The following is a 26,789-nucleotide window of genomic DNA, read 5'->3' as shown; positions in this document are numbered from 1 at the left end:
GAATTCCTTGTTCTCCTGTAAACTTTGCAATAGGTATTTTGAAGTCGGGCTATCCTGTTTGTACAATCAATTTTCGTCTTAGTTATTAATAGAATAATTGAGAAATCAGATAATTTTGTCAAAAACTAGAAAAGTATAAATTATTTGTTAATAGTGATTCGAAATTCATTCGTAAATTAGATTGTACAAACAGGGTACTCCGAATTAGAAGTTACGATTGCAAAATTAATGGAAAAATTAGGAATTCACGATTTGTTTGACTGGAAAGATTGAGATTTCTGCATTAGTGTATTAATAAATAAGCCACAAGTAGAATGTATACATTGAGTAGTGAATTTGAATTACTGCTGAAAATTAAATGGAAAAATAAGAAATACGTTTCTAGTTTTTAACGAATGAAGGAGAAAGATTGCGATAGAATCAAGGAAGAAATCTCAATCATTATAGTAAAACTAGACGGGAATTCCTTATTTTTCCAATAATTCTTCAATTGTAACTTCTAACTAAAGGCAACCTGGCATTTACATTCCACCGCTGGCTTGGTTGTTAATACACTAAAACTGAAAACTTAATCTTTCCAGACAAAGTAGACGAAAATTCCTTACTTTTCCATTAATTTTGCAATTTGTACTTCAAATATATAAGAAATCTCAATAATTGTAGTAAAACTAGACGGGAATACCTTATTTTTCCATTAACTCTTCAATTGTAACTCCTTACTAAAGGCAATTTAGCATTTACATTCCATTAGTTTTAAACAAATGATTGTAATTTTTTCTTTAGTGCGTTAATAACTAAGCCAAAGGTGGAATGTACAAACAGGGTCACCATATATTTGAAGTTACGAATGCAAAATTAATGGAAAAATTATGAATCCTCGTACAGTTTGACTGGAAAGATTGAGATTTCTGCTTCATAATTTTGATAAGCAAGACAAAGGAGTATTACACTCTCTGAGTAGCCTTAATTTAAAATTACCACTGCAAAATTAATGGTTAAAATAGCAGTTCTTTACCAGTTTTAAACAAATAATTTTAAGTTAAAGCAGTAGTTCATTACTTGTTTTAAACAAATGAAAGTAAGTTCTTCTTTAGTGTATTAATAACTAAGCTAGAGGTGTAAATGCCAGGTTGCCTTTAGTTAGAAGTTACAATTGAAGAATTATTGGAAAAATAAGGAATTCCCGTCTAGTTTTACTATAATTATTGAGATTTCTTCCTTGATTCTATCGCAATCTTTTTCCTTCATTAGTTAAAAACTAGAAGAGTATTTCTTATATTTTCATTTATTATTCAGCAGAAATTTAGAATTCGCCCACCCTTTGAATACATTCTACTTGTGGCTTATTTATTAATAAACTAAAGCAGAAATCTCAATCTTTCCAGTCAAACAAAACGTGCATACCTAATTTTTCCATTAATTTTGCAATCGTAACTTCTAATTCGGAGTACCCTGCTTGTACAATCTAATTTACAAATGAATTTTATTATTTCCAAATAATTTATTCTTGTCTATTTGGGACGAAATTATTTTATTTCTACTGTCGTAACTTCAAATTATTGGCGAACCTGTTTGTAACATACATTCCACTTCTGGCATTTAAATTAATACATTAATGCAGAAATCTCGTTCTTTGTTTCAAAACTAGAGGAAAATTACAATTGGCTTAAATTTTTGTGTGACGATTTAAATCTTTAATCGTTCCTTTATTTATTAATAATCAAAATGGTTGTCTTTTAGGTGTTACGCTTTTACATCGAACTAATAAACGAGTTAGTACTCAGAATACTTGTTAAATCACCACATAGTACTTATTTTGTTATTGTCAAAGTTGGATGTTTTTCAACGTTACGCTTTTTCGTGCAATTTTTGACGATCAATACAACAGTCCTACCGCAAAGCTTTAATAAAATCTTTTACTTTTGATGTGCTTGGAAACATCTTGCGTTTTTAAGATGTTGACTGTTTTTAAAACTACTTACTAGTCTACTATTAAGAAATTCTTTTTGTCAATTTTGTGACATCTGGTGATTCACACGCCAAATTTGTTTTGACTTCATTAAATTTTTTAAAAAAGAAGGTTTCATCTTACATTACTCTGTCAAGATTAAGCCGGCGTAAATATAATATTGGTTGATATACAGTTGATAGACCCAGGAGGTCTGCTATTGAAGTGACTGAAAATTGGCTTAATTTGCACCTGCAACTTACCTGTTTTGAACAATCCATGCTACCTCATAAGTGGCAATAATTGATCATTAATACGCCTCATAGTAAATTCTAAAAAGTTTTACTTGATGTAAAACAGAATCGTAAATATGTAAAAGATAAGAATTATTATATTTTCCCAACTCGTATTTGCACATAGGTAAATCTAATGAATGAAATGAAAGAACACATATTATTTTATCTATTTGCCCTCTTTGAATGTTAAAAGAGCACAAGGTATTTGAAGAGCACTAACTGACGAATATTCGGATCAGCTTATAGCTCGAAAACGATCAAGAGAAGTCATTATGAGATGAAGTTATTTCTTAAAGCTTCTTTTACAATAATACTTAAAATGACACGATCATTTTAAGAAAAAAATAATTTTTACTCGGTTATTGTATTTAAATTTAAAATACCTGTAACACCCATACTGTTTATAGACAATTTTTTTGGGGGATGAAAGTTGTTAATCGGACCAAATATATTTTTAGGAAGTGCACGACCTCAACACAGATTTACTTCTTCTTCTTCTTCCAAGAATATTTTTATTTTTCTTTCTTGTCCAATTTTTGGCCATTGCCATTATCGAGTTTTTAGTCACCATGTGAGCACATTAAGTATATAGAATAGAAATTCCATTAAAAACAAATAAATAATAATAATTTTAAAAAATCTATATTTTCTTCTAGGATTGTACATATATTTATAGGCACTTTCAGCATTCAGGTCACATAAACGTCATGAAATTGTATGTTACAAAAAAAAAAAACAAACAAACGATAATTTAGACCTAAAAAGAAATGTACAATGACATTCATTATAAAAATCCCTACTTCATTTATCATATAATTTTTTTGTCACACTGACAAGTCTTATTTTAAAATAAAAATAATTTAAAAAATATAAATAGAATTTATAAGTTATATACAATTAGCTAAAAAATAAAAAATTATGTACCTTATTTACAGAAACAAAATGTAGAAAACAAAAAATTAAGCAAAACATTGTTTTATCACTGCTTCTTAAAACTTTTAAGTATTGGATATATATTTTCAAAAGCTTCATAAATTTCTTGACGTACTTTTGCGCCTGTAAATAAATAAGCAAAAATTTAATATGAGCTTGGGACTTGTACGAAAGCTGACCATGTCCATTTTTGGGTGAAGGGAATCTAAATTTAACGTCAATGCAAAAAAAGTATTAAGATAAAATAAAAAAAATAATTCTTAAATTGAAGCAAATTCCTGCCAAGTTAGATGTGCGAGGCCTGAATTGTTTTTACCTGTGTTCTCCCTTGGATATATCGACTGGACTTGCATCCCCTTGCTGTTCTGAGCACAGCAGACACAGGAGAGGTTCAGAAAGTCATGATTCCCTACGTGCTTTTGAAAAAAATAGCGCAACCAGATGGTTTTTTCAGGATTAAATTGGGAGAGCTATTCCCCTACTTAATGTTTTGAAATAAGAGTTAATATTATTGCTAAAAAAGTTTTAGTCTGTGGTCCTAAATTCAAATGGAGGAAGCGTTTCCCTTCCTAGCAGCGTAGGTACTCATTGTGGGCATTGTTGTCCAAAACGGGAGAACATATCCAAATCATCATTGTGATTTTTCTCTAGTAATTGAGTGACAATACTTGTAAGAATTGAAAATTAAGTTAGCCCATTAAGGGGGGGGCTTCACGTTGTATACTATGGCCGAGCCTCAACAAATATCTCCACAAGAAGGGTAAGTAGAAGCAAAAACTATCACACAAAAAAAAAATATATAAGGAGCGTAGGATATAAGAAAACATGGGATCACTTTTCAGAACCAGTCACGCTTTCCTGGGCTTGGAGACGTCAAATGGCTAAGAGATTCAAAGGAGTCTAAACCAATAAATAAATACGCAAATTTCGTTTACCTGTCAACACAACTTTTCCAGATACAAATATTAGCAGAACAATTCTAGGTTTTACCATACGATAAATTAGACCTGGGAATAATTCTGGTTCATAACTGAAAAAAAAAAAAAAAAACAAATTTTTTAAATGCAACTTTACTTCAACGATTTAGAACAAAAGGTTCCCTCAAGAGGAGATGCAGAAACGATTCAAGGGAAGATCAGGTTCAAACTGGGAGCATTGTATAAACTGAAGAAAACTAAAGAGGCTATGCAAGAAAATAATCTATAAAAAAAAAAAGAAAACTTTTCTTAAGCTATAAATCTTAGTGAACCCTTGAAAAAGTGGTCACAGTATGCTAATAAAGCGTACAATAAAATTTAAAAAAATGTTGCTTTTAAAAGAAGTCCGATGGTTGTCAAAAAGTTTATTAATTTATTAAAAGGGACCTTAGCAAAACCGGTAAAATTAAAAAATAAATTGATCGATTGCATCAAGTTCATCATTCCTACTAAATAATCTTTGATTGTGGTTTGAGTAATGAAATATATCATTCTGTTTGTATTTCTACTTTGATTTTGAAAAAATAATTTAGATATTTCATGCTCCCAGTTGTTCTTATTTGCAAAAAAAAATCTAGCTGAGTAACCGAGTTTAGTCCCACTTACAAATGTAATCATAAATAATAACAGCTGTAACATATTGACCTTTCTTATTTGATTATAAAAGATAAATTTGCAGGGAGCGGCGATCCTTTTTTTTTTGTTTTTAAGGGGGCGAGTGACGGAAAAAAATAAGTACTTTGTGTCAAAGAACTTTTAACTTTACCTGCTGAACTGGCCATGTGTCAAAACTAATCCTTCTAATCTAATTGGAAATTTTACATCACAACTTCCCACCATATTTTGTACTTTAAAATCTAAAAATTTGGCCTGAAACAGATAAAGATAGAAACAATAAGTTGAACTCTTAAGTTTTCAAAAAAGAGAAAGTTGTATTTTCATTTAGTGCTTGTCCTGTTCAAAAGCACTTAGTTTAACTCATTTAGTTTAAAAAAGCTGAACTTTTGGCCTTTTCCGAGTTTTCTATCATTTTATAGCCAACTGCCAAAAGTTTTTTTTTTTTTTTTTTTTTACAAATGAAGATGTCTATGCAAGAAAGTCTCAAACCAGAGTCAGAGATACAATAAACATGCTTGCCTATCAAAAGTCAACGACTAACTAAATAGATCAAATAATAAGCCAAATAAGTTAATTGAATAGAGCTTAACGAAGGCGAGCTTATTAATATAGGTTTTGTTAAAAATTTGTCTAGAAGAATAAAACAGAAAATCAATAGCGTAAATTTTACACTCAACGCGTATAAAGACGCTAAATTGCACTTTAAATGACTTTTTTTTATACATAATTTTCCAAATTTAGAACTTTTCAAAATTATAGTTTATAACTTACGAATTAAAAACAAAATTTGTCCTAAGAATAAAACAGAAAATCAATAGCGTAAATTTTACACCCAACGCGTATAAAGACGCTAAATTGCACTTTAAATGACTTTTTTTTATACATAATTCTCCAAATTTAGAACTTTTCAAAATTATAGTTTATAACTTACGAATTAAAAACAAAATTTGTCCTAAGAATAAAACAGAAAATCAATAGCGTAAATTTTACACCCAACGCGTATAAAGACGCTAAATTGCACTTTAAATGACTTTTTTTTATACATAATTCTCCAAATTTAGAACTTTTCAAAATTATAGTTTATAACTTACGAATTAAAAACAAAATTTGTCCTAAGAATAAAACAGAAAATCAATAGCGTAAATTTTACACCCAACGCGTATAAAGACGCTAAATTGCACTTTAAATGACTTTTTTTTATACATAATTCTCCAAATTTAGAACTTTTCAAAATTATAGTTTATAACTTACGAATTAAAAACAAAATTTGTCCTAAGAATAAAACAGAAAATCAATAGCGTAAATTTTACACCCAACGCGTATAAAGACGCTAAATTGCACTTTAAATGACTTTTTTTTATACATAATTCTCCAAATTTAGAACTTTTCAAAATTATAGTTTATAACTTACGAATTAAAAACAAAATTTGTCCTAAGAATAAAACAGAAAATCAATAGCGTAAATTTTACACCCAACGCGTATAAAGACGCTAAATTGCACTTTAAATGACTTTTTTTTATACATAATTCTCCAAATTTAGAACTTTTCAAAATTATAGTTTATAACTTACGAATTAAAAACAAAATTTGTCCTAAGAATAAAACAGAAAATCAATAGCGTAAATTTTACACCCAACGCGTATAAAGACGCTAAATTGCACTTTAAATGACTTTTTTTTATACATAATTCTCCAAATTTAGAACTTTTCAAAATTATAGTTTATAACTTACGAATTAAAAACAAAATTTGTCCTAAGAATAAAACAGAAAATCAATAGCGTAAATTTTACACCCAACGCGTATAAAGACGCTAAATTGCACTTTAAATGACTTTTTTTTATACATAATTCTCCAAATTTAGAACTTTTCAAAATTATAGTTTATAACTTACGAATTAAAAACAAAATTTGTCCTAAGAATAAAACAGAAAATCAATAGCGTAAATTTTACACCCAACGCGTATAAAGACGCTAAATTGCACTTTAAATGACTTTTTTTTATACATAATTCTCCAAATTTAGAACTTTTCAAAATTATAGTTTATAACTTACGAATTAAAAACAAAATTTGTCCTAAGAATAAAACAGAAAATCAATAGCGTAAATTTTACACCCAACGCGTATAAAGACGCTAAATTGCACTTTAAATGACTTTTTTTTATACATAATTCTCCAAATTTAGAACTTTTCAAAATTATAGTTTATAACTTACGAATTAAAAACAAAATTTGTCCTAAGAATAAAACAGAAAATCAATAGCGTAAATTTTACACCCAACGCGTATAAAGACGCTAAATTGCACTTTAAATGACTTTTTTTTATACATAATTCTCCAAATTTAGAACTTTTCAAAATTATAGTTTATAACTTACGAATTAAAAACAAAATTTGTCCTAAGAATAAAACAGAAAATCAATAGCGTAAATTTTACACCCAACGCGTATAAAGACGCTAAATTGCACTTTAAATGACTTTTTTTTATACATAATTCTCCAAATTTAGAACTTTTCAAAATTATAGTTTATAACTTACGAATTAAAAACAAAATTTGTCCTAAGAATAAAACAGAAAATCAATAGCGTAAATTTTACACCCAACGCGTATAAAGACGCTAAATTGCACTTTAAATGACTTTTTTTTATACATAATTCTCCAAATTTAGAACTTTTCAAAATTATAGTTTATAACTTACGAATTAAAAACAAAATTTGTCCTAAGAATAAAACAGAAAATCAATAGCGTAAATTTTACACCCAACGCGTATAAAGACGCTAAATTGCACTTTAAATGACTTTTTTTTATACATAATTCTCCAAATTTAGAACTTTTCAAAATTATAGTTTATAACTTACGAATTAAAAACAAAATTTGTCCTAAGAATAAAACAGAAAATCAATAGCGTAAATTTTACACCCAACGCGTATAAAGACGCTAAATTGCACTTTAAATGACTTTTTTTTATACATAATTCTCCAAATTTAGAACTTTTCAAAATTATAGTTTATAACTTACGAATTAAAAACAAAATTTGTCCTAAGAATAAAACAGAAAATCAATAGCGTAAATTTTACACCCAACGCGTATAAAGACGCTAAATTGCACTTTAAATGACTTTTTTTTATACATAATTCTCCAAATTTAGAACTTTTCAAAATTATAGTTTATAACTTACGAATTAAAAACAAAATTTGTCCTAAGAATAAAACAGAAAATCAATAGCGTAAATTTTACACCCAACGCGTATAAAGACGCTAAATTGCACTTTAAATGACTTTTTTTTATACATAATTCTCCAAATTTAGAACTTTTCAAAATTATAGTTTATAACTTACGAATTAAAAACAAAATTTGTCCTAAGAATAAAACAGAAAATCAATAGCGTAAATTTTACACCCAACGCGTATAAAGACGCTAAATTGCACTTTAAATGACTTTTTTTTATACATAATTCTCCAAATTTAGAACTTTTCAAAATTATAGTTTATAACTTACGAATTAAAAACAAAATTTGTCCTAAGAATAAAACAGAAAATCAATAGCGTAAATTTTACACCCAACGCGTATAAAGACGCTAAATTGCACTTTAAATGACTTTTTTTTATACATAATTCTCCAAATTTAGAACTTTTCAAAATTATAGTTTATAACTTACGAATTAAAAACAAAATTTGTCCTAAGAATAAAACAGAAAATCAATAGCGTAAATTTTACACCCAACGCGTATAAAGACGCTAAATTGCACTTTAAATGACTTTTTTTTATACATAATTCTCCAAATTTAGAACTTTTCAAAATTATAGTTTATAACTTACGAATTAAAAACAAAATTTGTCCTAAGAATAAAACAGAAAATCAATAGCGTAAATTTTACACCCAACGCGTATAAAGACGCTAAATTGCACTTTAAATGACTTTTTTTTATACATAATTCTCCAAATTTAGAACTTTTCAAAATTATAGTTTATAACTTACGAATTAAAAACAAAATTTGTCCTAAGAATAAAACAGAAAATCAATAGCGTAAATTTTACACCCAACGCGTATAAAGACGCTAAATTGCACTTTAAATGACTTTTTTTTATACATAATTCTCCAAATTTAGAACTTTTCAAAATTATAGTTTATAACTTACGAATTAAAAACAAAATTTGTCCTAAGAATAAAACAGAAAATCAATAGCGTAAATTTTACACCCAACGCGTATAAAGACGCTAAATTGCACTTTAAATGACTTTTTTTTATACATAATTCTCCAAATTTAGAACTTTTCAAAATTATAGTTTATAACTTACGAATTAAAAACAAAATTTGTCCTAAGAATAAAACAGAAAATCAATAGCGTAAATTTTACACCCAACGCGTATAAAGACGCTAAATTGCACTTTAAATGACTTTTTTTTATACATAATTCTCCAAATTTAGAACTTTTCAAAATTATAGTTTATAACTTACGAATTAAAAACAAAATTTGTCCTAAGAATAAAACAGAAAATCAATAGCGTAAATTTTACACCCAACGCGTATAAAGACGCTAAATTGCACTTTAAATGACTTTTTTTTATACATAATTCTCCAAATTTAGAACTTTTCAAAATTATAGTTTATAACTTACGAATTAAAAACAAAATTTGTCCTAAGAATAAAACAGAAAATCAATAGCGTAAATTTTACACCCAACGCGTATAAAGACGCTAAATTGCACTTTAAATGACTTTTTTTTATACATAATTCTCCAAATTTAGAACTTTTCAAAATTATAGTTTATAACTTACGAATTAAAAACAAAATTTGTCCTAAGAATAAAACAGAAAATCAATAGCGTAAATTTTACACCCAACGCGTATAAAGACGCTAAATTGCACTTTAAATGACTTTTTTTTATACATAATTCTCCAAATTTAGAACTTTTCAAAATTATAGTTTATAACTTACGAATTAAAAACAAAATTTGTCCTAAGAATAAAACAGAAAATCAATAGCGTAAATTTTACACCCAACGCGTATAAAGACGCTAAATTGCACTTTAAATGACTTTTTTTTATACATAATTCTCCAAATTTAGAACTTTTCAAAATTATAGTTTATAACTTACGAATTAAAAACAAAATTTGTCCTAAGAATAAAACAGAAAATCAATAGCGTAAATTTTACACCCAACGCGTATAAAGACGCTAAATTGCACTTTAAATGACTTTTTTTTATACATAATTCTCCAAATTTAGAACTTTTCAAAATTATAGTTTATAACTTACGAATTAAAAACAAAATTTGTCCTAAGAATAAAACAGAAAATCAATAGCGTAAATTTTACACCCAACGCGTATAAAGACGCTAAATTGCACTTTAAATGACTTTTTTTTATACATAATTCTCCAAATTTAGAACTTTTCAAAATTATAGTTTATAACTTACGAATTAAAAACAAAATTTGTCCTAAGAATAAAACAGAAAATCAATAGCGTAAATTTTACACCCAACGCGTATAAAGACGCTAAATTGCACTTTAAATGACTTTTTTTTATACATAATTCTCCAAATTTAGAACTTTTCAAAATTATAGTTTATAACTTACGAATTAAAAACAAAATTTGTCCTAAGAATAAAACAGAAAATCAATAGCGTAAATTTTACACCCAACGCGTATAAAGACGCTAAATTGCACTTTAAATGACTTTTTTTTATACATAATTCTCCAAATTTAGAACTTTTCAAAATTATAGTTTATAACTTACGAATTAAAAACAAAATTTGTCCTAAGAATAAAACAGAAAATCAATAGCGTAAATTTTACACCCAACGCGTATAAAGACGCTAAATTGCACTTTAAATGACTTTTTTTTATACATAATTCTCCAAATTTAGAACTTTTCAAAATTATAGTTTATAACTTACGAATTAAAAACAAAATTTGTCCTAAGAATAAAACAGAAAATCAATAGCGTAAATTTTACACCCAACGCGTATAAAGACGCTAAATTGCACTTTAAATGACTTTTTTTTATACATAATTCTCCAAATTTAGAACTTTTCAAAATTATAGTTTATAACTTACGAATTAAAAACAAAATTTGTCCTAAGAATAAAACAGAAAATCAATAGCGTAAATTTTACACCCAACGCGTATAAAGACGCTAAATTGCACTTTAAATGACTTTTTTTTATACATAATTTTCCAAATTTAGAACTTTTCAAAATTATAGTTTATAATTTACGAATTAAAAACAAAATTTGTCCTAAGAATAAAACAGAAAATCAATAGCGTAAATTTTACACCCAACGCGTATAAAGACGCTAAATTGCACTTTAAATGACTTTTTTTTATACATAATTTTCCAAATTTAGAACTTTTCAAAATTATAGTTTATAATTTACGAATTAAAAACAAAATTTGTCCTAAGAATAAAACAGAAAATCAATAGCGTAAATTTTACACCCAACGCGTATAAAGACGCTAAATTGCACTTTAAATGACTTTTTTTTATACATAATTTTCCAAATTTAGAACTTTTCAAAATTATAGTTTATAACTTACGAATTAAAAACAAAATTTGTCCTAAGAATAAAACAGAAAATCAATAGCGTAAATTTTACACCCAACGCGTATAAAGACGCTAAATTGCACTTTAAATGACTTTTTTTTATACATAATTTTCCAAATTTAGAACTTTTCAAAATTATAGTTTATAATTTACGAATTAAAAACAAAATTTGTCCTAAGAATAAAACAGAAAATCAATAGCGTAAATTTTACACCCAACGCGTATAAAGACGCTAAATTGCACTTTAAATGACTTTTTTTTATACATAATTTTCCAAATTTAGAACTTTTCAAAATTATAGTTTATAACTTACGAATTAAAAACAAAATTTGTCCTAAGAATAAAACAGAAAATCAATAGCGTAAATTTTACACCCAACGCGTATAAAGACGCTAAATTGCACTTTAAATGACTTTTTTTTATACATAATTCTCCAAATTTAGAACTTTTCAAAATTATAGTTTATAACTTACGAATTAAAAACAAAATTTGTCCTAAGAATAAAACAGAAAATCAATAGCGTAAATTTTACACCCAACGCGTATAAAGACGCTAAATTGCACTTTAAATGACTTTTTTTTATACATAATTCTCCAAATTTAGAACTTTTCAAAATTATAGTTTATAACTTACGAATTAAAAACAAAATTTGTCCTAAGAATAAAACAGAAAATCAATAGCGTAAATTTTACACCCAACGCGTATAAAGACGCTAAATTGCACTTTAAATGACTTTTTTTTATACATAATTTTCCAAATTTAGAACTTTTCAAAATAATAGTGTATAACTTACGAATTAAAAACAAAATTTGTCTACCTGAAATCCAAGTTTTTGAATGATTCTAGCATACTTTCTAGCAGCCAACCTTGAATCATCTTCACTCTTTGCTCCTGTACACACCATCTTGCCCGAACTGAATATAAGCGCGGTGGTCCTTGGTTCACGAATCCTCATGATTACTGCTGCGAATCTTTTCGGATTATATTCAGCGTTTCTGGCATGCAATGCAATTTTCTTCAAATCTAACTTACAACCCAAATTGACTGTGGAGACTATATTTCTGAAAAGAAAAACACAAAAGTCTCATTAGAATTGTTCGTATTGATTCTTGAATCAAATTAAAGCGTTGAGCGGTCACTGTTCCGCAAGTATTGAAGCCAAAAAATAAATTTTTTTCCAGGTAAAAATTCAAGTAAAATACCAACTTCAGTAAGGTTAAAATAAACGTATAAGTTACTTACAAACTTTTTAAAAATAAATGTTAACTCCTATTTTCAACCTTCTTTTTATCATGGGGTTCCTATCAAACGCTTTTTCATATCATTGTCTCACGTCTCAAAGTGCCGACTTTCTTAGGTCATAAACTAGTGATTAGAAAACAGATAGGATGTAAGAGAGCACTTACCTACCAACGGTCCAGTCTCCTCAGGTATTGGTTCTTTCTTTATGAACATGTTACGGTGAAGAGCTTATTTGTTCATTAAAAAGGCATTGGGGCAAAATTAAGTTGGGGAGGTAATTACTACTTCTACAGCCCATAAGTTTTAAGCGTCTTAAGTGAAGAAATACCTTTGTCCGCCGATGTTGGGTGCAACATTGTTATTAAGAGATACACTTCGAAAAAAAAAATTATATATTTAAAGTCTTACTGTAATTGCGGAATGAATCCAGGATCAGCGGATGATGGCGTCATTGGAGTAGAGGGTCCTGGGGTTGTAGGTGCCAAAATATTGGGAGCTTGTTCCATACGGTTAACCATAGGTGACATTAATGCTTGCTGAAATATTTAAATTTATTTCAATTGTATTGATAATTAAAAAGAACTGTTTCAAATTAACATAAAAATCTGGATAACAAACATTTTTTTCCGCCAAAGCACAAAACCTCAGCGGCTGCAGTTGGTTTTTTCAACATCAAAAGCCATTTCTTTGAGAACAACGCTAATACTGCATCACACATAGACAAGGTTGTTCAAAAGACATAAAACAAGAGATTAAAGATAATAATTCAGCATTAAGAGCAATAGTGGTCAGATTCGATGAAAGTAATGTTGTGCAACAGTCGGACAATTGTTCTTTACAATGATGACTCGCCGATGATAAGTAATATCTGAGAAAGAAGTAAGAAGAATTCTTAGAGCGAAGATTTACTTCTGTAGAAAAAGAAGTTTCAGCAAAACACATAGCTAAACTGCTGGAAAGCACTTGATTTCACTAGGGCAACTTAATGATCCCATTCTTCCAACATTCCCCAAAATGATGGCCACGATTGGTTACTAGCCGACTTTAATCGGGAGTGGTGTTATATCACCATTTACACTTATATTAAAAAGTAAATAATACTAAATTAATGTGAGGCACTTTTAGATATTAGAGAACTATCCATCAGGCCAACTATTACTTATATTTGACCCTGCCTTCGAAAAACGTTAAGTTGTATTTATGAATTAAACTTTTACAATTGTTTATAAAACACACAATAAATGATATTTTGCCAAAGAATCTACTTACCGGTGTCTGAGGATGCATCATACTCTGCGGTGTAGTAAATCCAAGAGAAGGAGCATAAGTATTATTAATATTTTTCTGGGCAGTCATCGGAATCGGCAATAACGGAGGAATTTGTAAAGGTTGTTGCTGTTGTTGAGATTGGGATTGCTGTTGCTGTTGTGCCATAGGTAAAATCTGTTGATCTTCCTCTGGTTGATGTAGAGGAGTCCCTATACTAGGGATGCTAAATCCTGGACTAGGTAGCATATGATCCATTTTGATTTATACGATTCACACAATTACTTTAGTAAGAAAATAAATACTTTAAAACATTCTTGAATACACTTCCCTAATATGTTACGCTATTTTGAAACCAAATGACAATCTACGAGCCCACAATCGGAAAACAAGCTATAACAGCTACATTGTAACCTCCACAATTGTTATCCGGTCATCTGTTAAACTTTGTTTTCATCTTCATAATTTTTTAAACTTTAAAATTGAGAATTTAATATTAACATTTTAAATGGAAAAAAATGAAAAAGTAAATTTTACTGAAAATATAAAATTTTCTTGAGTTTATTGAAGAATACGTTTAAAGTTACAATATAAACTATTTTTCGTTGTTCGAGTGTACTTAACAAGGAATACATATACTTGCTTGTTGATTTAAAACACCGAAGAGAAATTTATATATTTACTTAAACGAATCGTTCACCTTTCTTTAGAATGAAAAATCTCTTTTCAGTACAAAAAACGAAAAAAACACTCTAGGTGGGACTTTTAAAAATTTTATTGGGCTCGTAAATCTAATTAAATCAGCACTGCCGATTTCGATTGGTGATCTCTCGTTATGATTTAATAATTCACTATCAAACACTGGAAATAGTTTCATATCTAAAACGTACTAGTACTGGTTACTAAGTGTGGTAGAGAAAAGTATCCACTTGTGATAACAGACCACTTTTGGTTGCCCTCATCCTTCTGAAGACTTATCAATTCCTTCAGACAGACGTCCCATCAGGCATTTGATAATGTTTTCTTGAAACTTCTCAATTAAGAAACAATAATTTAAAAAAGTAATTTGTTTTGAAACATTTATTATTTTACCTTCTGGGCAATAGCCATTAGACTCACCTCAAATTCGAAATTTCATTGTGAGAGGTCCCGTCCTCAAGACGACTCACATCGAGTGAAAAATCCTGGTGATAATCCAAATACTCTTATTAATATAAGGGCGGGTGTTGATTTAGTGGTCAAGAGCGTAGCTTTGTAAATGGGAGATCCTATAATGGCTACTTTTTGACAAAAAAATATTGTTTATAGAAAAGTATGAGCTTTCAGCCCCGTCCACGACACCTAATTGGTACTTAGACGTTAAGCCCGGCCGACCCGTTAAGCCTGAAAAGCAGGCGATTACTTTATTAATATAAAAACAGAAAACTGTAATCTTACAAGTCTTGAAATTACGTTACTGCAAAAAAAGGGTCGTATCAGGGATGAAGTTAATACATCTAATCAAGGAATACTGACTGCTTCATCAAGGTCTGTGTTAAGAATTTGATATCGCACTAAAACCACATTACCTGCTTGAGTATAGTTTACATTGAGTATAATGGAAGTTTTCTACTAAATAACTTTATGGACAGAAGTATCGCAACACTGATAACTGATATCAACTTAAAATCCAAATCCGATTAAGGACACTTCCGGATGAAAGGGTGGTTTTTTATTGATTATAATACCTATCTCACAGTTTCCTTTACTCCTCCATTATCCTATTTCACTGAGGATGACCAGTGATATAAAGTCTACCGCTACGATACTCTGCCAGGTGTTCCATTATAAAAAAAATGTAACTCCTTAAACAAGTCAGATAAAGCGACGGCAACTTCAAAAGATCAGTCAAATTCTTTACGCTAACGAATCTCTGAAATTGGTTCAATCCAAAACAAGACAGAATCGTTTTTTTATTAATTTTTTTTTTAAAGGCTTGACTTTTTTTACATAAGAAGTATAATATTTTATTTTTATTTTTTTTAAAAAAGAAATATTTTAGTATAATTATCGACAAGTAGACATGATGCCAGCTACACTATCAAAATCAATTTTCTCTGTTATATTTTTAGTTTTGATATTTTCATCTTGATTTGCTATAAAGATCATATTGTTCGCGATTTCTTTCCAACCATACTTCTGAACCCAATGTTTCAATGTGTGATCTGAAAAAAAAAGAAGAAAAATAATTAAAAACATACATGAGAAATGAGTCACAGAATACTTTTCTCCCGCACAATATGACAGAATTTAGTAATATAAAAATTGCTCATTAATTGTCTATTTTGGATTTTTTTTTTTTTAAATGGGCTGCAATTAGAGAGGTAAGAGGGAGAGGAATCTGATCTCTAATACTTCGCGAGGTTTCTTCGGGCATTAGAGGAAGTTATCAGGAGTTAGTCAATTGTTGAGAAGTCATGCCCAAAATATTTAGGGAAGGCACTGGATTATTGGGAGTACTTATCCCCGAACTGCTGACTTCTCGCTTAGGAACTTCTCTATAACTCCCTCCAGATTCTGACAGTTCTCGAATATACTATCTTAACCTGGAGATAGTATATGATAGGGGCTACCCCAAGGAAGCCATAGGGACACAAGTAGAGGAATTATAGATTTACTTTGTTAAACTAAGTTAAAATGTCTGTACCGAAAGTACAAGTGAACACTTACAAAATAGAGTTGCTATTAGACACTCAAAATATTGTAGCATAGATTTGTGATAAGGGATGTTCAAATTATTTATTACCTTAGTAAACATTAGAATTTCGTTTAATTACCAAAACAGATTCACTAAAAGGATATTTTAATCCTTTTCTTTTGATATGATATTCTTAAGATTCAAATTCTGATAACTCAGTCCTCTTTGGTTATCTTTCATTAGTTCACTATATTGTGTACATAGATTGATCGAAAGGACCAGTTCATAAAATAGATTATACAAGCTCAAAAATTATGGACGGTATCGGAAATGATACACTTCACTTCCTCTTCATGAGTGAATAATCTAGCAGATAAATCTTGATGGAATTGATGGGTACTGTGCTAGCAACCCTAATGAATTTGGAGCAGCAACATATTAGAGAAAGTTACAGATTCTGTTTAAGATTTTTGCTAAGGAATGGTATCATCAAAAAATTGGTGTTTTGAAACACAAAATCTCTTCGAAAGATAATAATTAACTTAAAAGATTGAGAGAAAAGAATTTTAGATGGTACGGTCATCTTAGATGAAAGCCTTTTGGAGACTGCCAGAGCAGGATCAGCATTAGAGGAAGATTACCAAGAGCTGATAGCTGGCAGAAGTTTTATAGAAAGATTGGCACAATTGAGAGAACTAGACTGGACGGTACCCCCGAAGAAGAGAAAAACAATACATTAGTAATTTAAAATTATTCAGTCTCGTAACAAATTTCTCCCTGAAATTATTGGATGTACTTACCATCTACTCCGCCAAGAAGTTGTGATAAGAGAGATCTCTGTATAGTTTGAAATGTTATTCCAACCACATGACATACAAATTTTCTAATAGAGTCTTCAAAACCAGTAATTTTACCACATACCTTCATTTCCTTTACATTTTCCCAAAATTGTTCAAAATTACAACATTCTAAAAAATCTGCGAGTATTATGATATCTTTGATTGGACTATTTTCACACTAAAAATAATCAAAACATTTTTAAAAACTGGATCCATAAAGCTAAAATTTACTTGATAGAGAGAAAATATAATTACCAGATTCTGATTTAATAAACATTTACATAGTATAAAATCAGTATGTGGAAAATTTGTAAGCGCTTTTAATAAAATCTGACAAGTAATATCTTCGTTGTACTTTTGATTGAACTGATACAATTTTAAAACTGCCAAATTGGCCTCTAAGTCGTAAGCATTTTCTTGTGATTGTATTTCTACATACCGTTCTAATGTAGATAAATTATCAGGATTATACCTAGAAAACACCTCAAAATAATATTATTGAGTAACTATTTAATGGTATTAATTATTGTAATGTAGAAAAGGGGATGTGAAATGAAATTATAAAGCTAACCTTCAATAAGGTTATCTCTTGGAAAATTAGTTTTTACGTAAATCGTTACAAAAAAATAGAAAATATTTCTTAAATACCTGTCAATGCCTTGCAGCATAGAAGCAACAGTCTGTCGCATTACTTCGGCCATTTTTTTGTAAATAGTACTTAATTATTTGAAAATTTAAGCATATGGGTTAAGCGGCTCTGACAATGTGGAACACAACTGTAAATTGCCAAAATGACCACAGCACGGCAATAGTGTGCCAGCTGCGCTAGCGATACCTAGGAAACAGACATCAAACCAAAGAATTATCACCTTCAGTGGCTAGAGCCATCTGTGGTGGAAATCACAACTAAAAGTACAATTTCATTTTAAATATGCCTTTGATTAAAATTACTAAAGTTGGACAATTTTAAAATAATTTAGCAATAAATTATTTTGAAATTATATTCTATTAAGATTATCTGCGCTATCTTCTTTGTAGAAGCATGATGAAAATTTACAAATAATTATTTTATAACTCAGGACGTCTACGATCTTCGAAGTTATAGAGCCTTAAATTAAAAACAAAATTATACGTACAAACATGCTCACCCAAGGTTAGGATTTAGGATAAGAACATAGGTACATGATATAAAAATAAGCTTATCGTAAATTGTAACATATTACCTAAAAAAAAAATGCTCTTAGAAACAGTATCTAGGCCGATGACACTACAAATCCTATCCACTCACAAAGACCTATTCCTTGCCTATCACTCCTTTAAATCCTGTATAGAACAGTGCTAAAGAAAACAAAAACTAAAATAGATGAAAACAAATGTAATTCAATTACATTCTCCCAGAGGCGAACTATCCTTCCACGTGCTTACCTAAACCAAATTCATGTTCCCATAACAGAACGTTTTAAATACAGGACTCTTAATGGAGAAACTCTAACCTGGAATCCACAAACTAGACTTAAACGGAAAGCACTAAACAGACGATTCAACCTTCTCTCTTAGACTTCTTGACAAACGATCTAAAATTTCACTAAACAACAAACTGATTTATCTACACAATATTCTAAAACAGTCTGGAAGTACAGAATGATCTTTGACCTTCAGCTAAAGCTTCTAATATCCACAGAATCCCATCCTTCCAAACAAACACTGTATCGAATCACTATTGCTCTTTACTTTGCCTCTAACACTTCCTTGCACCGAGATCTCCTTATCCTTATGTTTTTGAAGCTGCAAGATCCCGCTATGCCAAGTACAATGCTGAAACTGAAGAGTTTTCCGCACATTCTAATCTGGTTTCCCAACTTAATACATTGCCAGGAAATTGACAGTGTTACCACTCGCCGGTAACCATGTTATCTTAATGAATTAAGCGTGTAAGCGCATAGTAGTGTAATTTTCTTCCTTGGCGCATTCACCAATTCTCTATTCATACTACTTTCGTATTTATAAGTATCTTGTTAATTTAAAAATTGAAAATTCAGATTAGCTTAATTTTATGAGGAGGGAATTATTGGCCAGATAGACTCACTTATGCTATCGCGACACAGGCGAGATGTGGCATTCCCTCACTCTACTTGATTAGACAGAAGAGTAAGAAGACAGGTCCCTTCGTAAATAATGCCTTCCTGTTCCTTAATTTTCAATCCAGCAAAATGTAGCAGTGAACTTAAGCACACTATCATCATTTCTGCACTTCGAATTAGGAGAAAATATGTAACAAAAACTCTCCGAATGGAATAATGGAAAAGCTGCCTTAAAGTTAGATTTCTTCAAACACGGCGAATAATTGAGTTAGTAATAAGATGTTATTTTCTTTCATTTTTTTCCCTAAATATACTTCGATGTCTTTATATGATAGTTGGTGGGTTTGTTGAACCAATGAAATGCTTTGGTACAAGCTCTTGCAGCTAGGCTAGAAGCCTTCCGAGCTTCTACATCTTAGGCCGCAAGTAGAGGTCTATTAAGAAGCAATTAATTTGATCTATTTGTTATTAAAGTCGTCTTTGAAAATTTTAATTGCACTAATAGAAATTTCGTGAGTTGTAGGTGTTCACTGCACAAAAAAACTTGTATGTGAATGACAAGGTACTTACAGGTTCACAGGAAAGTATGAAGGTCCCACGAATTGGATCCTCAACTACTGGAAAGGGTCCCGAAAGTCTGTTATGTTCATCACTACAAGAATAAAAAACAAATTCTAAATTAATATCTTAACAGAGTTGCCGCTCTGAGTATTATTAAACACTGAGTGGGACAATAACTCAGAATAAGGACAAAGTAATTTCATTAAAATACTATCAAAGGAAAAGAAAATGGTAAAAATACGATCCTTGTCTAATAAATACCACTTAGATATTCCAGGTACAAAGAAAAGAAAAAAAAACCTCCAAAACAACAGAAAATATAATTAAATTAAATGGTGAAGAGATGTTGGTATTTGATAGTAGAGGAGTTTTACCCAGTCCACCAAATAAAGATCCTTCAGATACAATTAGGTAATGTCATACTTAAAGTTCTTGTATTAAATATAAGAGAGTGTGAAAACACGTCTAACTTTTGGCAAATCTAAAAGGGCAAAGGGGGGAGGGGGAAGGAGGTTTTGAAAGGGCAGAAATTCGAGGCAGAGAGCCCAGCTAATAACAAGAGGGAACTGGATGCTAAGCCCTAACACAAGAGATGTCTGCAGGCTATCTAGTCCAAAAACAGCAATACCATTAGCAATCCTGCCAAGCCTTATACCCCGGTAATACATCTTCTACAGAGGCTTATTCTTTTGCTTTAGACATACTTACCCATTAGCCAAATGTGATATATATATATATATATATATATATATATACATCTGTAAAAGCGCCAACTCTACCTCTCCCTACTTTACACAAACTAAATTTTATTAAACGCTAACACAAGCACACATCAACAACTACTTCATTCTCACACCTAACCTTTTAACTACATTAATTTTAAATACCTAGCTTTACACCTAACAGCTGTTGTATATCCTTTCTCTGCTATTCATCGTGTTCACTGCCTTAGATATACGAGTATGACAATTAATTTCACAGCCTTCCCTATAAAGTTATATATGTTTACTCTTAACACATTTTCATTATGTCGTTTACCTTAACGTAAAAATTTCACAATATTTACTGTAAAAATAAAAACGCTATGTATAGCTATTTTTCAGGAAATGTTTCTTTTTTAGGAGGGGGGAGTAAGGCAGATTTTTTTTTCAAAAACTTCATTTTCTGAATGTTTGAAAACCGAGCTATCCCAGGAAAATTAACTCCTCTTTACCCAGAAAGTAATTAGACCAATGGGACTGGTACGCCTGCTAAATTTGCAGCCTGACATTTCTATACAACATCGCTTACATTTCTTACATGGTAACATCCTTTACCCGCAAAAGACCCGAATATCAGACCTGTAATACAAATATGTCTTTTCAGGAGAGTCAAACAGTCCATTAAAGACAAGGAGGAAAATGCTTAGAGTACTTTTAGTTTTCTCTAAAATTTATATAAATATCAAAATTGGTCGTAGTTATTGATTATTAAGGCGGGCCTTACCTACGTGGGGCAAACTCCGTTTCTATTGTTGAAAACTTCGAGATCCACAAAAGCTTTATTCACATAAAACTTCGTATTTCGTCCACTTCATTGACGTAAATCAGTTCACGCGTTGATAATTTGAAACGATTGTTATACTTCCCTTTAACAAGTGTAAGAGCAGATCGTCGCTTTAATGTTACGTAGGGGAGCCCTAACCCTTTCATCCTGCCAAATTTCAACAAAATCGGGCTAAGATTTGCAGAGTTATTAGCAATAATAATTTTGGAGGGGGTCTCACATACATGGGGCTAACTCCTCTTCCATTCGATGTACAGCATCGAAACCCCCAAAAGGCATATCTACATAAAATTCCGAATCGAATGACACCTCATACATGAAAATCGGTGCACGCGTTTAGGCGCTACGTTGTTTACAAAAAAAGTAACAACAACGAGAACATTTTCTGAAAATGTCGTTTTTTCCAGTGTTTGCTAACTTTTTTTTTCTAGAAATCTATTAAATCTATGTTATTACGAAAAAATTACTGTTATAAAGGAGGATTTGCCCTATATTACAAAGAAAATTTGGGAATTTTATCTTTTATTGAAAAAGAGAAAAAAAATTGTCAAAGTTGGGTGTTTTTCAAAGTTACGCTTTTTCGTGCACTTTTTGACGATCAAACCTTCATAACAACAGTCCTACCGAACAGTTTTAATATATATTTTCTTCTGTTAATGTAGATTAACCAAAAATTTGAACTCTGGCACCCAAATGTATATATTGTATATATTATAAATCCTATTTACTTTATTTGATTCTATTCTTTTAAAACATGTTAAATTCTTACCTAGATTGTATGGTTTGTACCGTAGGGTAAATAAACCGAAGTAGTACTTTCAAGGGAGCATTCCTCCAATTCTTCCTCAAAGCGGCCCTAAAACAAATCTTCGTTTTTAAAAACAATTCAAATCAAAGCTATAGATAAATGTGTAGATATGTAAAGGGATAAGAAAATAATGGTACTATTCGAAAAAATCTTTAAAAAAAGCAAAACGAAAAATCCATCAATATTATCGGGTTGGCCAATAAGTTCGTTCGGTTTTTATTTCGGTATAGATTCATTCTGATTTTCTTTTTCAATTTCGGCGCAAGCGCAGAACTCGATTGTTCATTTGAAAGGTTATGTTAAGCTTAACCTTTCTATGGATTTCGGTTTAACAAACATTACTATTGCGCTTGCTGCGTAGCTGTAAAGATAGAAGAAAATAAAGTGCTTTTTCGTCATATTTTGCTCTATTATTTTAAATAAGGCATAGGAGCAGCAGAGGCTCATAAAAAGATATGTTGTGTACATTGTGATGATGCCTTAACAGAACGCGTGTACCAAAAGTGGTTTGCCAAATTCCGTTCTGGAGATTTTGACATTAATGATGGGCCCCGCTCCGGTCGCCCGACCGAGATTAATTCAGATAATGACAAGGGCGTAATCGATAAAGATCCATGCCAATCGGTGAGAGAGATAGCAATAGCACTTAACATATCATATATAAGCTCCAAAAATCATTTGCGCCGGCTGGGTTACATTTCTCGGCTCCATGTTTGAGTACCGCATGAATTAAACGAAGCCAACTTAGCCACTCGCATATCCAATTGCGATTCGCTGCGGAAACGTCAAGAAAACGACCCATTTTTAAAGCGGATGGTAACGAGAGATGAAAAATGGATCGTCTACGATAATGTAGTGCGTGAAAGATCATGGAAGCACTGCAGTGAGCCGCCGCAAGCAAGCTCGAAGGCGGAATTGCATCCGAAGAAGATGCAATGCTCTCCGTATGGTGGGATTATAAAGGTATCATCTATTACGAGCTGTTACCGCCAGGCAAAACAATTGATTCAACCGCATAAGGCTTGCAGTTAACCAAAATTGGACCAAGCAATCCGCGCTAAACGTCTAGAATTGGCAAATCGCAAAGGTATCGTCTCCCACCACGACAAGGCCAGACCGCATACGTCATTGACCATTGGGGATAAACTGCTGGGACGTTTTTTCTCATCCTCCGAAATTCACCGAACCTGGCACCTTCTAATTATCATTTATTCTGATAGTTGCAGAACTCCATGAACGGAAAAACTTTCGATAATGAGAAGACTGTCAAAAAATAGTTTGATTGGTTTTTAGACGATAAGCCACAGACGTTCTACGAACGTGGTATAATGAAGTTGGTGGAAAGATGGCAAGAAGTTATCAATAAGAATAGTCAATGTATAATTGATTAAAATATATTCTGTATATCAAAAAAATTGCTATTTATTCCACTCTCAAAAACCGAACGAACTTATTTGCTAACCCTTATTTCTGAAAAGGAGATTTTTAATCGCTAAGTTCCAATCGATTTTTCTAGTAAGAACTAATCGAATAATAAAGTTACCTACAGTTTTCTATACACTCGCATAAAGATAATTTTCTTTTTGGCATTCAAGAGGCCCCAAATTTTTTTTTTTGTAGAAAATTCAATTTTGAAATAATTGGATAAGTTAATTCCTCTCACAATACTGAATACAAAAAAGCTTCAAGCGCATGATCTGTATGAATGTTTTAAGTAGAAATCTCAAAATTACTATTCTGTGTGGATATGATTTGGACGAAATATGATCAAGTTGCCTTTAACGTCCGTACATACTATATTAGATAGTAATTAGATAATACACGTATGTTAAACGTATAATCCCAACCTAAACACACACCAGACACACTATTATCATTATCATAGATGTCAATAGTAAAATGCCGGTGGGCCTTTCCCTAAGAGAGACGTAGAGGGGTTTAGGAGTGATATGAAGAGCTCTTTAACAAAATAATCTACCTTCAATTAAACAAAGCTACATTGTTTGTAAATGCGATTATCAAAATGTTATTATGGGAATAATTACAATTAGATTAAGTTCTATGAAGCTTGACGCAAAGTTTAGATTTTGGAGCTGTTGTTTTGAGCCAGGAACGATGTAGTAACTGTCACTGCCACACTTTAATCATCTGAAAGACAGCTCTTGATTCCAATACTTCTCTCTTGCAGCAGACTCGAGACTCTAGCAAGAATGGTAGATGCTCAGAAAGCTTTGCTCAGTGGTGCCTTACTGGAAACAGGAGAGACAAGAAAGTTCTTAATATACCAATTTAATTATTTCGAATTAATGTAAAAGCGTCGCCCGGTGATTGGGCGATTAATACCGTGTATTTTTTTTTTAAATACAGTTTTATTTTCATTACTTTATACTGGAAATATAATAAATATAACAGATAATAAAGGTAGGGATTAGTTTAGTGGTTTGTGCACTTGACTCCAACCCGGAGATCCCTTACACTTCTCTTCCCTGGAACCTCTTAAGACAATCATTAAAAATTTACCTGAAAGTTAAATAAAGAAATCGCCAATTATTTCAGGCGGGGCTCAACGTCCAACTACCAATTAGGTATCGTGGATGGAATTGAAAGTAAGTTAATTGTAACTAGGGTTGCCAAGTCTATAAAGTTCCAAAAAAGGACACCCTAAAAAAATTAGGTACATTCAGGGCCGTCGACAGGATTTTGGGGCCCGGGAATATACAGGGGGTTCAGCATAAGACTATCGTGACATAAGACAACGGCAGGCGATTCTGGGCATCATTTGCGACAAAAAATTCTACATATATAAACTATGGCTCGATTTGGCTCCGTTGTATAAATATTTTTAATTTTATGTTTTTTTCAAGATATTACTACTTTTTAGCCAACAGTTGTCTATATTTCTCAAACTATTATAGCTGCAGCAATTTCAATAAGCTCAATAGAAAGGTTAAATTTCCTTTTAAATAAGCTAATTATATTCCAAAATAATAATATTAATTATTTCTACTTTGTGGCCCAAACATAAGGAATAGCAAGTTTCTAATTTTTTTCCAAAAACTTGGTCTTCATTTTTCTCAAAAATATTATATAAGTTTAAAACGTGCACTACTCATGAAAAACATCTACATACAAACATCTTTCGAAAGATATTCCATGAATAGTGGTTATTTTAAAAATTGATGCAGAAATCTCTGATTAATTGCAAAAAAAGTAGGCCTCAAAACAGCGTCGGCATTATGAAAGGAATTCACCTACCATAAGAATATAATTGATCAGAATCCATCAAATCCAGTACCATTTTTTTTGCATTCTGTTCATCGTTACATCAATAACCTGTTGTCCTATTCAGTTCAGTTAGGACAGAAAAACAACACGCCAAATGAAGAAGTCTCGGAAGTCAGAACTTAAATCAAAAATACAATAAAGTAAATTAATTTGTGTGAATCATTTCTGAAAAAAAGGACAAGGACGACCAGGTGTTAAAAAAAAGACTGTCCTTTCCAAAAAAGGGCAGTTGGCAACCCTAATTGTAAGATTCGAACTTTACTGAAGGTCTTAAGTAAATATTTTGTCAATTAAAATGTTGACAACTGCAATAGTCGTGTGTGTTACACGCAACATTTTTCTCAGGACACCTCGTAATAGCGTAAAATTTGATACGATGACATATCGAAATACGGAAGGTATTTCTGTTCTTAGAAGTAAAAGAGAAAAATTGATAGGGAATTAAGTAATAAAAGTATCAATTAGTAGTACACATACCTTCAACAGCATTATTACTTGATTCTAATGAAAAGTGTATTTAACCTTTAACATTATTTGGCACTTACACTTTTTTTCAGTTCTTTAAGATCTTATTTAGAAACATTTTAACAGTAAATACCCATTCTATTTGAAGAAAGGTTTCCTGCGAGATTATTGGGACTGAAAAAAAAAAATAATTGAAACATACCTCCCAAATTCTTTTATAATAAACAAGACGTAGTAGTAGATCCCTCCAACATACCACAATGGAAACCTTAAAAATACCTTCTCTTTTCTATAAAAACCTTTCCTAATGTATTGTAAAGGTTATTGTATTATTGTCAAGTGATGAAAAAAAAAAAAACCAGTTTGTCCAAAAATCTTATTTCTCTTTATGTGTTATTATTTAGGTACAGATCATCCGATCTGATTTTTGTTACATCCTAAGAAGCTATTGCGTATTGATTTAAAAAATAAATGAAGAAGAACCTGTCGTCTTATTATAAACAAATATTGCAGGATTTGTGGAGTTTTGTTTAAAGGGGGCTGGTGACATTCAGTCTTTCACTCAAGGATTGTAATTGTGCTACGAATTTTTACACAATCTAAGAATTTTTGCTTAATAATGAGTTGGTTTTTAATGACCACAATTTAGCTGGGCCTATAATTATACTAACCAGCTAGAAATTGTTCAACTTCAATTGTTTAAACAAATT

General features: G+C 30.6%; 2 protein-coding genes across 5 annotated transcripts; both read right to left on the bottom strand.

The window, feature by feature from the left end:
* Nucleotides 1-2,867: 2,867 nt before the first annotated feature.
* Tbp (TATA binding protein) lies at nucleotides 2,868-14,251 on the bottom strand. Its single transcript, XM_074116584.1, has 7 exons — nucleotides 13,822-14,251; nucleotides 12,961-13,088; nucleotides 12,128-12,371; nucleotides 4,921-5,024; nucleotides 4,113-4,207; nucleotides 3,169-3,300; nucleotides 2,868-3,001 (listed from the first exon to the last, which is right to left on the bottom strand). Exons 1-6 carry the CDS (start codon nucleotides 14,074-14,076, stop codon nucleotides 3,224-3,226), a joined length of 903 nt encoding a protein of 300 aa, XP_073972685.1. The 5' UTR covers nucleotides 14,077-14,251; the 3' UTR covers nucleotides 2,868-3,001; nucleotides 3,169-3,223.
* A 1,511-nt stretch (nucleotides 14,252-15,762) lies between these two features.
* eIF3k (eukaryotic translation initiation factor 3 subunit k) lies at nucleotides 15,763-26,329 on the bottom strand. 4 transcript variants are annotated; one of them, XM_074116581.1, is made up of 9 exons: nucleotides 26,282-26,305; nucleotides 25,585-25,732; nucleotides 24,375-24,578; nucleotides 22,291-22,377; nucleotides 20,864-20,963; nucleotides 17,983-18,169; nucleotides 17,590-17,806; nucleotides 17,296-17,512; nucleotides 15,763-16,022 (listed from the first exon to the last, which is right to left on the bottom strand). In XM_074116581.1, the coding sequence occupies exons 6-9, from the start codon at nucleotides 18,033-18,035 to the stop codon at nucleotides 15,865-15,867; spliced, it is 645 nt and encodes a 214-aa protein (XP_073972682.1). In that variant the 5' UTR covers nucleotides 18,036-18,169; nucleotides 20,864-20,963; nucleotides 22,291-22,377; nucleotides 24,375-24,578; nucleotides 25,585-25,732; nucleotides 26,282-26,305; the 3' UTR covers nucleotides 15,763-15,864. The 4 variants fall into 4 exon arrangements, with proteins under 4 accessions (XP_073972682.1, XP_073972681.1, XP_073972683.1 ...); XM_074116580.1 differs by lacking the exon at nucleotides 20,864-20,963 and adding an exon at nucleotides 19,986-20,067; XM_074116582.1 differs by lacking the exon at nucleotides 20,864-20,963 and having other exon boundaries at nucleotides 26,282-26,329.
* Between the last annotated feature and the right edge of the window lie 460 nt (nucleotides 26,330-26,789).

This window comes from Rhodnius prolixus, unplaced genomic scaffold, assembly GCF_049639745.1.
Source record: "Rhodnius prolixus isolate KJV_2025 unplaced genomic scaffold, Rpr scaffold_19, whole genome shotgun sequence".
NCBI lineage: Eukaryota > Metazoa > Arthropoda > Insecta > Hemiptera > Reduviidae > Rhodnius > Rhodnius prolixus.
This window is presented reverse-complemented; position numbering and strand designations above follow the sequence as displayed.

Bases quoted from the DNA above. Each gene is read 5' to 3' on its own strand.
- Tbp (XM_074116584.1), bottom strand. From the start codon at position 14,076: ATGGATCATATGCTACCTAGTCCAGGATTTAGCATCCCTAGTATAGGG. The intron at 12,372-12,960 runs GTAAGACTTTAA...TTTTCTTTTCAG, and splicing joins GGATTCATTCCGCAATTACA to AAATATAGTCTCCACAGTCA. The intron at 4,208-4,920 runs GTAAAGTTAAAA...TTTTTTTTTCAG, and splicing joins ACACATGGCCAGTTCAGCAG to TTATGAACCAGAATTATTCC.
- eIF3k (XM_074116582.1), bottom strand. From the start codon at position 18,035: ATGGCCGAAGTAATGCGACAGACTGTTGCTTCTATGCTGCAAGGCATT. The intron at 17,807-17,982 runs GTATTTAAGAAA...GGTGTTTTCTAG, and splicing joins ATGCTGCAAGGCATTGACAG to GTATAATCCTGATAATTTAT. The intron at 17,513-17,589 runs GTAATTATATTT...GATTATTTTTAG, and splicing joins GTTTATTAAATCAGAATCTG to TGTGAAAATAGTCCAATCAA.